General features: G+C 50.6%; 1 protein-coding gene across 2 annotated transcripts; it reads left to right on the top strand.

Moving 5' to 3' along the window:
- Positions 1–4,731: 4,731 nt before the first annotated feature.
- On the top strand, positions 4,732–10,466 carry EGR4 (early growth response 4). Of its 2 annotated transcripts, none has more exons than XM_027072190.2 (2): positions 4,732–5,281; positions 5,683–10,466. In XM_027072190.2, the coding sequence occupies exons 1-2, from the start codon at positions 4,840–4,842 to the stop codon at positions 6,999–7,001; spliced, it is 1,761 nt and encodes a 586-aa protein (XP_026927991.1). In that variant the 5' UTR covers positions 4,732–4,839; the 3' UTR covers positions 7,002–10,466. The 2 variants fall into 2 exon arrangements, with proteins under 2 accessions (XP_026927991.1, XP_014919559.2); XM_015064073.3 differs by having other exon boundaries at positions 5,095–5,281; positions 5,686–10,466.
- The last annotated feature ends 1,571 nt before the right edge of the window (positions 10,467–12,037 follow it).

Here is a 12,037-nt window from a genome sequence, read left to right as displayed (position 1 = left end):
GGTTTTGGCTCAGGTCACAATCTCATGGTTTGCGAGTTCAAGTCCCACATCGGCTCCGTGCTGACAATGCAGAGCCTGCTTGGGATTCTCTCTCTCCTTCTCTCTTCCCCTCCCCCACTCACTCCCTCTGTCTCTTTCTTTAAAATAAATAAACTTAAACATAAAAAAATATTTAAAAAAACATGTTTATCATTTTCCAATGAGCATTAAAAATGGTAAAGACAGAAATTATAAACCAATGACTGGCCATGGCCAGGGGAGCGGACAGAGAAGGACCCTGGCAGTGGGTCCCTTGCCTCAGGACAGATGATCAGACTGCATCCATCACAGTGGTCAGTGCAGCCTAAGGGGCGCTGCAGGGGTCTCCGGGATGGGACTTGTGTTCTGCAGAGGTGGCAGTTGGAGACATACTTCATCCCTGCTGTAGTCTCACTGGCCTTGTTTCTTGTTAGGCTGATGGCTGGATCCTGCCTCTGTCCCTGCTTTTAACTAAATCTTTTAAGAAGGGAAAAAGAGAGGAAGTGGAGAGGGAAGGTGGGGAGAGAAGAAAGGAGAGGAAGGAGGGAGAGGGGAGGGGCAGAGAGGAAAGAGAAGGGTGAGAGATGCTGTGTCCCTGCATCACCATGGCCCCAGGAAGTGGGCCGAGAAGCTGCTCCTCAGCTCTGTCAGGAGTCGCCATGGAGACTGAGTGCTGGCCTCTTCATGATTAATACTCTGAGGCAGCTGTCTTCTTGGAGTCTTTTTAAATATATACACTATTATTTGAACACAATGATATTTAGAGCAGAAAGATCAAGGTGGGGGGTGGCGGAGGGGGCAGTAGCATTACCAGAATGATGACAGGGGCTGGGCCCTTCTTAGAAGAGAGAAGAGGGAGGCTCACGCCTCCCCATTCTCCTCCTCCTCCCTCCTCCCACCCTGGATCCAGAGCTTCCAGTCTTATCCACCGCAGCATCAGTAACAGTGTCCCAGGAGCCTGCGCAGTGCCTGGCACAAGGCTGTACTCAATGAACATTTGATGAATGAATTTTTTCATTCATTAATTCATTCAGTAATTGTCTGTTCCATGCTTGTCCTGAAGGTAAACTCTGCTTCCCCAACCTTTTCCCATGGAAATCCCATGGAAATTTCCTCTCACCCTCCCCAAGGCCACACACACACACACACACACACACACACACACACACACACTACCACCAATGACAACTTCCACACTGGTTCCCAAGGACCTTGCGTTGCTTCTCCTCAGCACATGTCTGATGTGACCCACAGTGCTCGTAGCCATCCTATCCATGGCAGTCACTCCATGGAACCTTTGCAGGGATGGACACCAGCCAGATCAAGTTTGTACATCATACCCTACTTGAAAAGCTAGAGGGATGTCATCCATCTAGGCAATCCTAGAGTGAATCCTTTTGTAAAATGAATAATCTTTTCCTAAATTATCTTGTGGAGTAGGCTAGCTAGTCCATCCTATCACTGAATAGAAGTGTGGTCTTGAGCAAGTTATTTAACCTTATCTAGTCTGTTCCTTTTTAAAAAAAAATGTTTATTTATTTATTTTGAGAGAGAGAGAGAGAAAGAGAAAGCACACCCAGGAGAGAGTGGGGGAGGGGCAGAGAGAAAGAGAGAGAGAGAGAGAGAGAGAGAGAGACAATCTCAAGCAGGTTCTGGACTGTCAGTGCAGAGCCCACACAGGGCTCGATCTCATGAACCATGAGATCATGACCTGAGCTGAAATCAAGAGTCAGATGCTTAACCAACTGAGCCACCCAGGCACGCCTAGTCTGTTTCTTCATCTGTGAAATAGGTCTCCAATTCCTTATTCCATAGAGCTTTGGGATGATTAAATGATATGTTTATAAGATGCTCAAAGTGTGTGATTTCCCTTTTTCCCTTCCAGTTTGTGTTTTTATATTTAAAGTGCTGAATTAAAGTAGAACTCATAGGTCTAAGCTCCTCTTTCTTCCCCTCTCAAAGACCTTTATTCTATCTAGGCCCAGAATCTCTTTTAGAGCTGTTAAAATCTAGAGGTAAGAGGGGCTGAGCTGGGAAGGGCTATAAAATGCCCATTCTCTTTATAGTCCCCCCTTCTTCTCCTCAAGGAACCAAATACAGATGCAATTACCCTCCAGAGGTAATCATCCCATATGTGAGAGTGTGTGTATGCGTGTCCACTGAAGGTGAGTGGGTCAGAGATGGGTGTGTGGGCCAGCCCACGCCCAGAATGCAAGCTCTGTTCCTCATTTCCTCTCCTATTCAGTCTTCCCTCTGCAGCCCTACTCCCAGGCCTGACCTGTAACAAGAAGTTGGAGTGACTTGGACCCTTATCAACACAGACCTAGCCCAACAGCCCTTGGCAGAGAGCAGCAAAGGTCTGGAAACTTGCCAAAGGAGTAGGGGAATTATCCATGACTAAGAAGGAGGAGGAATGCTGTGGCAGAGGGAAGAACAACAGAAGGGACGGGGAACCTGGGGCTGGCCAATCTGGCCCGACGGGGCAGCCTGGGGAGCCCTGGACACCGGCCTAGCCAAACCCCTCCATTCCTCCTCCCTCCCAGGCAGTAAGATGCCAGAATGGATTTGAGACATGTGTGCCCTGTGTGTCTGGTGTGGGCTCACCTGGCCTTGGCAATGCATTTGGATTACAATCAATCCCCCGGTCTGAAATAGTGTATAATGGAAGTAGTGATCTGTGTGTTTCATCCTTACAGATCTGTGCTGGGTTTCTGCATTTCCGACATGCAAACATGTGTGTAGCTAACATAGAATTATATCTGTGGCGTTTGTTAGGACATGCTGCTCATACATGACTCTTGAAAACCTTTGTATGATTTCCAGACATGGGGAGAAGGTGAGTGCAAGTGTGTCAGCATAGATTTTGCAAGTGATTATGTGATGGCATACTCTGTGATCATACTTGTGGGGTCATAGTAGAGTGGGGTTGGGGCAGTCAGGGATGGAGAAGGGTCTCAGGGTCCTGGTGGACTCAAAACCAAAATCTACCTCTGGCCCTTAGTAAGCACTTAAGGAAGGAATACTGTGTGAATGAACATTGAGAAAATGAACGCATGAATGAATGTTCGGATGATGGACATAGGGTGAAAGGCCTGAGAATTTGGTGAGGTTGGGGCATTTTTTGGCATTCTCTCAAAAATGAGAATACCAGTGGGCGAGAGAGGCTGGGAGATATACTGCAAATCATTCTGTAGCCCATCACCCCTGAATGGCTTTGTTCCGATTCCTAGGAAAGCAGAGAAAGAAGAGGGAACCCCAGCCCTGCCCTCCCCACTTCCAACTCCTAGAGTCCCAAGAACAGATGCTCTTTGTAAAGAAAAACATGCTATCCTGTGTATTGATTTAATCTCCTAATTTGGTTCCAGAAAGGAGTTAAGTGAACCATACAACAAAATAAAACCACAACTATTTAAAGAAAATAAGACAGAGGGAAAACCACAGCGGAAGATAGAAGAGATCAGGAGAGTAGGCAGGCTTCTTTGCTGGAACTGACTGACCTTCCGCAGCCAAGATTCACAGCCACCTTAAGATAAGGGTTTTTTTTTTTTTTTTTTTTTTTCCCAGAAGAAAAAAATTCTTCTGGAAACAAAATTTTCCAATTAGTCCAGGTGCTGATTTCAGGGAAATATATCCTGTGGATTATCGGTGTGTTGCTGGGAACAGCATCCTTAGAGTAAAAGTCAAGGCAGAAAAAAAGTCTACAAAAGCATTTCATACCCTGTAGGTGAAGGAGGAGGGAGCAGGAATAGGCCCTACTTCTTTGGAAGACAATTTGCCAATTGTCTATCAAAACTCCACATACCCTTGACCCAGAATTACATTCATTGGAATTTATCCCACAGATATATTCGCATTTATGTAGTCAAGAACGTTTAGTACAACAAGGTTGGTAAAAACCAAAGGTTGTAAGCTTCTACGTGCTCATGGATAGGGGACAAACAGACTTCCCTCATAATGGAGTACTAAGCAGCCTTAGAAAAGAATGACAAAGCTCTTTATGTTCAGACATGGAGCAATCTCTCAACTATTATAAATGGAAAAAAATTATATTGCAAGACAGTGAGTATGCCGGCATATGCATATTTTTTTCTGAAAGAATACACTAGACACTTAGATGTTGCTACTTCAGGAGGTATATGGGGAGGGAAGAGACTTTTACTTTTCAATTTAGAATATACCCTTTTGTACTAATTGATTTTTCCTCTCATCGGTAGCAAGCGTTATGGTCCTTTTTAATTGAATTGTTATTTTTCCTAGAACAAACTAAAGGAAAAAAAAACTATTAAGAAAATGAAAAAACACACAGGTGGAAGCAAATAATGAATAATGGCAAACATCTCTGTAGTTTACTGTGTGCCCATGCGTAGCATTTAATATGCTCTAACCCAATTACTGTTTACAGTAAATTTATGAAGTAGGTACACATAGCTCCATTTCACAGGTGAGGAAACTGACATTCTGGGAGATTAAGTGACACAGGTTGTACGTAGCACAGAGTGGATTCAAATCCCCAACTGTGGAATCCAAAGCCCAGGCAGCTTTTCCTCGCCGACCCCCGGCCTCTGCCTGCAGGCGGGAAGTGCACTAACTGAACGCCGGGCCCCACGTGGCGCAGCGCCCCAGTCAGGCGCACCCGCGGCCCCGGCGCGCACGGGGCTCCACGCTCGGGGAGCGCGCGCGCACGCAGCGGCGCGGGCTCGGCGGCGGCGGCGGCGGCGGCGACGTCACAGCCCGAGCTTTCCTTTTCGGGAGTCCCCGGCACACATCCTGTGTCCATGTTTGGGCATTTACGTCACGGCGGCAGGGCCGGGGCCTCCCGAAATGGCAGTGGCCCGGGGAGTCGGAAGCCCGGAGCCAGCGCGGCCGCTGCTATATAAGTGGGGGGGCCGCGGATCGGGGGAGCCTGGCTGCGCTTTGGAGAGGCGAGGAGCCGCCGCCCGAGGCGGGTCCCGGCTAGCAAGGGAGCCTCGACCCCGGGACCTCTTTCCCAGAGGTGAGCGCCTGGAGCCAGGAGCCCGGCCGCCTGGGTCTGTGAGGCGCAGGGCACCCCAACTACTGGCCTCCCCGTCACCCGCGCGCCAAGCCCAGCGGGCGAGGCCCCCGGCGCCCCGCAGCCGCCGCCGCGCCATGCTCCACCTTAGCGAGTTTTCCGGCCCCGACGCGCTCCTGGTCAAGTCCACCGAGGGCTGTTGCGCGGAACCCAGTACCGACTTGTCCCGGTTGCCCGGCAGAGACGCGCCGGCGGCAGCCGGCTACCCCGGAGGTAAGGAGAACGGCCGAGGGTGCTCAGACGGCGGCGCAGCGCGGGGGCGCATGGTGCCTGAAAACGGGCAGGGACGGAAACGCTAGAGCTGTGGGGGTAGGGGTGCTTGGAGGCTCGGGAGTCCTGGGGTGCTCACCCCCATTCCCTGCCCCACTGTGCCTCCAGCGCCTCCGCAGGAACCTGTGGGTGTATCAAGGCGTCCTTTTGCCCGTGCACGTGTGTTTTGCGTGTGCATGTTTGTGTGTGCGTCTTGGGGCGTATGCGGGCTCAGGCTGGATCAGAATGTGGAAAAGGCACCTTTTATGTGTCAGTGCGCCCCAAGGGCCCAATGGGTGGGGGCTTGCAGATTCCGGAGGCGCACCCTTTGATGTGCCCGGAGCTGATTCCTGCTCCCTCCTCAGCAGGCGACTTCTTGAGCTGGGCTTTGAGCAGCTGCGGCGCCGGGGGGGACTTAGCCGATTCCTGCTTCCTGGAGGGGCCTGCACCCACGCCCCCTCCTGGCCTCAGCTACAGCGGTAGCTTCTTCATCCAAGCAGTACCCGAACACCCGCACGACCCGGAGGCACTCTTCAACCTCATGTCGGGCATCCTAGGTCTGGCACCTTTCCCCGGCCCTGAGGCGGCAGCATCTCGGTCTCCGCTGGACGCCTCTTTTCCCGCAGGCCCCGACGCCTTGCTGCCGGGTCCAGCGGACCTTTACTCCCCGGATCTGGGCGCTGCCACCTTCCCAGAGGCGTTCTGGGAGGTCTCTCCCTCAGCAGGCGCCCCCTCACAGTGCCTGTATGAGCCTCAGCTCTCCCCACCCGACGTCAAGCCAGGCCTTCGGGCGCCTCCGGCCTCTCCAGCGCTGGACACTGCCTCGGCCTTCAAAGGCCCCTATGCTCCCTGGGAGCTACTTTCAGCTGGAGCCCCAGGGAGCTGTGGGTCACAAGGAGGTTACCAGGCGGCCCCCGACGCCCGCTTCCCCTCGATGGGGGCCAAGATTGAAGACCTGCTATCGATCAGCTGCCCGGCGGAGCTGCCAGCCGGCCCCGCCAACAGACTGTACCCCACGGGGGCTTACGACGCTTTCCCGCTGGCCCCGGGTGACTTAGGGGAGGTGGCCGAAGGCCTCCCAGGTCTCCTGACCCCTCCTAGCGGGGAGGGAGGGAGTAGCGGTGACAGTGGAGAGTTTCTGACCGCTACTCAGCCTCAGGTTTCCCCCCTAGGCCTCCGCAGCGCCGCGGCGGACTTCCCGAAACCTCTGGTGGCAGACATCCCTGGGAGCAGTGGGGTGCCTGAGCCTCCTGGGCCACCGCCGTCGGTCCCATTCCCCCCTACCAAGGCGCGGCGTAAGGGGCGCAGGGGCGGCAAGTGCAGCGCGCGCTGCTTCTGCCCGCGGCCGCATGCCAAGGCCTTTGCTTGCCCAGTGGAGAGCTGTGTGCGCAGCTTTGCGCGCTCCGACGAGCTCAACCGCCACCTGCGCATCCACACGGGCCACAAGCCCTTCCAGTGCCGCATCTGCCTACGCAACTTCAGCAGAAGCGACCACCTTACCACACACGTGCGCACTCACACGGGTGAGAAGCCTTTCGCCTGCGACGTGTGCGGCCGCCGCTTCGCGCGCAGTGATGAGAAGAAACGGCACAGCAAGGTGCACCTCAAGCAGAAGGCGCGCGCCGAGGAACGGCTCAAGGGCCTTGGCTTTTACTCTTTGGGCCTCTCTTTCGCCGCCCTGTGAGGGAGAAATGGGTTTGTAGATTGGGGCGCCGCCTCCTGGCACGAAAGAGGCGACCTGGTCTGTCCCCCTCCCCTCTCCTCTTTCCGGCACGTCCCGGGGCCGGCCTCTGGTCCCCCTTCCAGTTCCCTTGAAGCGCCCGTCGTTCACGCCTCGTTCAGCACCAGCTCCGTGGACAGCTCCCGCGGTCCGGGCTCCAACTCCCGCGTTAGCCGCGTTATGAGGGAAGCCCTCTCATGCACTGAGCGGGCACTTCCTTGGGACTTAAGACAGTGTTTTGTAACTGGCTTGGCGCACGCCCCACGCCCCCCATTAGACACCGCCCCCCCCCCCCAGAGGCAGGCTGGGGCAGCGCCGAGCCGGTCTCGCGCGGGATTTTGTACAGCAATGTCGTTTCCAGCAGCCATTGGATGTAACGTTTTGCTTTGGGGTTATTTCCTTTTGTTGTTGTTAATTTTTGTAAATCAGACGCTACTCTCGAGCAGTTGACAAAACTGTTTATTTTTGCAATTAAAATTATTGTGCTAAAAGCTTACCGAATCTGCCATCCAAGCTTCTGACCCATTCCCCAACCACTCCCCCAGGAGAATATGTGCCAGAAGAGAAGGGAGATATGACGCCAATGGAATCATTATGCAGCTTCTGTCAGGCACTGTGGAACACAGTAGGTATTCAATAAATATGTACTGAATTAACAGATGCATTTAATCACAACTGACCTAAGGGCTCAAGGTGTTTCTGAAACTTGAGAGTGATTGAGAGGCTTAGGTGTTAAACATTGATCATATATTATCCTTAATTCTCACAATCCTGAAATTCCATTTCAAAGATGAGGCAGGAAAGTAGGTAACTTGCTGGGTAACCCAGCTAGGAACAAACAAGGTCAAACTCAGATCTATCTGGCTCCAGAGCCAGTGCTTTTTTACCAACCCCAGAATGGTGGCACCTCAGCTTAAGAGCACTGTTTGGAAAGGCTTCCTGCCAAGTGAAATAGGTTCCGCAACTAGAGGGAGCCCCAAGCAGTAGCGACAGCAACAGAAGACTGCAATATGTCAGTGCTGTTTGTGAACACCCAGAGTCTTGGGTATCACAGAGGCTCCAGCCAGTGCCTGTGCATCTGTATGAGAAGCACATGCTGTCATGGCCAAAAGGGATTCAGCGTTCAGCTAGACCATGGATGGGCAGAGCCAAGCCCAGCAAGGAGAGGGTGCTTTCCAGATTCTCACAGGCTAGTTGCTCACAAAGGATCTTTTCCAGGTGGCAGCAGCCCATTTACCATCCAGCCATGCACCTGCCACAGTCCCTTTTCCCTAGCTCTTCTTCCAGGTGAATCCTTCATGGCTTGAGGAGGGGGTTTGGAGCAAGAAGAGAGGAAAACATGATTTTGTGATGGAGAAGATGGGGAATGGATGCAACTTGCTCCCCCTTTACTCCCTGAGCTTACAACTCAAAAGCTTTTATACTCTTTCTGGCCACCTTGGGCACAACCTGGAACATTAAAAGCCTGCTCTGCCACCCTATCTCTCCTCCCCAGTAACTCCTCTCTGCTAAGGAAAGGATAGGGCCTGTCTTCAGGCTTTATTCTTTTCTCTTTTGCACTGAGCTATTCCTGAGTTAAGAATGCCTTACAGCCCTCTGATGCCAGATCAAGCCGGCTTCTGATCCTTTGGCTTCTTTGTCTCTTCACTGTCAGACATGCTCACCCTCCACCCCACAGTCAAGTGGACCAGAGACAAAACGATCAAGTCCGAGAATTCCACCCATTTGTTTCCCCAGGTATTAAGTACTTCCACATGGTTGAATATCTTGTATCTAATAGACCAATTTGTGGTAAAGGACTCCACTCCACATTACCTCTTCTAGAAGAGTTAGCATTTTTAAAAGTAGCCTGCAGAGGGCAATGTTTAACCCTGTAGAGAGGCTGAAATGGTGGACCATCAGGTATTGTAACAGGTAAGTGGCAGATTCGCAAAGACGTAAGATGATGATTTTCATTAGCTTACTATTGAAGTGACCATACCTTTCACTTATAGGTATGGACCACCTGACTTCATTTCCCATGCAATGTAAGGAAGAGCACAGAGGCTCAGATTTCAAGTAACTGATTGCAAACCATACAACCTAAGCAAAGAGAGAAGGGCAGACAGACTGTGGGTGGGTAGTGTCTAACCACCCCACCCTTACCCCCTTCATAGCATTCTGTCAGGTACCGTCAGCTCTATCGTGCCCCTCTCTTGTCCTCACGCACACCTAGGCCTAAATATCACGGATGAGAAAATTGAACCCCACAGAAGTGACTTGATAGTGGTGCTGGTATCAGAGCCCTGCCTGACTCTAGAACTCCCAGCTGAAAAGCCCCTCCTGTCACTCCCAAGAGAAATTGTTCCATTTACTGGACCTTCCTCTAGGGATTCTGAGGGAAGAGAATATTAGGCCAGGCCCACACAGAACTAGGGACTAACAGAGAGCTCTTTCCTTACTTGAGCCTCTTTTTCATCTGGCCCTCAAAATATGGGTGTTTTTCCAGACCTGGTTCCTAGCTCTCACCTTCCCTATTTCAACAGTGTTTTTGGAAAGCACATTCACTTCAAGGCCTTTAGCTATCACTGCTGCATAAATGACTTCTAAGCCAGCCAGCCCTGGTCTCTACCCCAGCTGTAGCCACTTGGTTGGACTAATGAACACCTCCATATGGGTGTCCCACTGCCATTTCAAATACTATCTGTCTAAAACCAAATCATTCTTCCATATACCCAATTTCTGCTAATGGTGACTATCATTTGTTTGGGTCCCTGGTCTCATCCAAATAACTTAACAGTTCTGTGGGATTCACCTTTGATCCCTCCTCCTGTATCCAGGCTGTCACTCAGACCTGTTGGACCTTCCTGGAGTTCTTCAGGGTCTTATCTACTCTCATTTATGGTACATATTTCCTTTTGTCTATTGTAATTTTTAGCTTGTGAGTTCATCTTCAGTGGGGATTTACCTGGGCAAAAATACTCCGTGGCCTGGCTTGAGGGTATGTTTTTCCTGAGCAGTTTTGTGTGTGCTTGTGCCATGCATCCTAAGAGTACCAACTGGTGGACATCAGTCTTTATGTTAATTTTCAGCCCACGGTTCCTATATCACACAGGAGTTGTGAGTTCAAACTCTAACCCATATTGTTATACATTCTCATAGGCAACTCCCCCAGTCAGAGCCCAGGTCAGAGCACATAAGCAATAAGCCTCCCTCCCCATATCTCCTGGGGTTAGTCATAGCACATCCCTTGCTTACATTTCTTGGTCTCATTTCTCTTCCCAGTTTTGGCCCATATAGATTTTCTTTCCTTTACTGCAATCTTGGTTAAGCGTTTCAGAGGTCTGTTATGTTTTGTGAATCAGTCCACATATTCTGTAGCAGGAGGGTCTTTGGCTTATCCATTTGACAATATTGATTAACACTGAAGCCAGAACATATTGGTTCCTCTATTAAAATGTTTCCCATGTTTATCTTCTCTTTGCCTGTTGCCAGTACCTCAGTCCATGCCACTCCCTGCACATACACAAATACTGTGGCAATGACAAGCACATAGAAGCACATGATAATAACATGTAGTTGGACAGAACTTAGAAGAACAGAATTTCTGACCTCTCAATGTGTAGAGAAAGAAATTGAGGCCCAAGAGATTTAGGGATTTTCTTCAGGGCACACAGATGGTGGGAGACTGAAATGGGCCTTGAACCTGGGCCATCCAGTTCCAAGACCAGTGTATATCCCTGTATCTACTCGTTCCACAAGTATTATTGAGTGCCTACCATAGGCCAGGCCAGTGGCCCCTAACTTGTTTCCTTTCCAGTATACTTGAAGAACTCAACACAGACATTAGTAACAGTGGTCACTCTAATCCCCATTTTCACCGTGGAGAGACAGGGAAGAGTAATGAGAATCTTGATGAGGTGGGATATGGGGGAAGAGAGTGACAAAGCAACCTAGAATGCCTGCTATTTCTTCCCTCATCCCTCCACCCCCTGTGCCCTGTTTGAGACAAGCCTGCACTGTACCAAACTGCTCCCTGTGGTCCCTCTTCCTCCATTCCACATTGCACATCACTACTGATGTAATTTCCCTAAACCATTGTTCATGGTGTTTTATCCCAACTGACCACAACTTCCCCCTTCCTACAAAAAATACACTGCAGTTAAAGCCTTACATGTCTGAGCCAAATTCATCTTCTACCCTCCTCTGTCATCCCTACTTTTGCTCTTTCCTCCCCCCCCCCCGACCATGAATTATCCAAATCCTCCCACCCTGAGCTCCTTCAAGAGCAGAGACCATGTCTGATCCACATGTGTGGGCTCCATATCACCATGCCTACTGCCCAGCACATTCAAGGGCCTAATTATTGTGTGGATTCGTTGGCCAAAAAAAGGCCTAAAGTGCTAAAAGGGGAAAGGAAAAGAGAAGGGGGAAAGAGCAAGGAAGGAAGGTGGTTGGAAAGCATGAAGCTGAGAAAAGATCAGGAGGGAGAGTTGGGCAGAAGCAGGACTGAGGTCCTGATCCAAGTCATGGGGGTCTTATGAGTGGGACCACACTTTTGGCTGCTCTGTGCCTGTCCAGGTCTTGCTAAGCCCGTGATTCTCTACCTTAGCTCTGGGCCCCCAGATATGTCTGTCACTCAGCTCTTTCTCTTTTGGTTTTTCTGGCCCACATGGAGTGGGATTCAGTTTAACATTTTTAGAACTGTGGTTCCCATAACAACCAAGCAGGGATTGTTGTCTGTGAAATGTAGCACGAGCACACATGCGCACATGCACACATGCATACACACATATGCGCATGTGCACATACACGTGCACAGCCCCCCCATATATTCAAATGCATGCACACCCACATACATCCACATGAGCATTCACTAATAGACATTCACAACATGCAATGTACACCCACATGTATGCACATGCACACACTCACCTGTGCACATACACACATGCACACATGTGCATATGCACAGATATATACCTGCATGCATACATACCTGCATGCATACATATATGCAC

The sequence above is a fragment of the Acinonyx jubatus genome, chromosome A3 (genome assembly GCF_027475565.1).
Source record: "Acinonyx jubatus isolate Ajub_Pintada_27869175 chromosome A3, VMU_Ajub_asm_v1.0, whole genome shotgun sequence".
NCBI lineage: Eukaryota > Metazoa > Chordata > Mammalia > Carnivora > Felidae > Acinonyx > Acinonyx jubatus.
Note: the sequence above shows the minus strand (reverse complement) of the source record. Positions and strands in the feature narration are given on the sequence as shown.

Coding starts and splice junctions, on each gene's coding strand:
- EGR4 (XM_027072190.2), top strand. CDS start 4,840: ATGGCAGTGGCCCGGGGAGTCGGAAGCCCGGAGCCAGCGCGGCCGCTG. Junction 5,282..5,682: donor GGCAGCCGGCTACCCCGGAG/GTAAGGAGAACG, acceptor CTCCCTCCTCAG/CAGGCGACTTCTTGAGCTGG.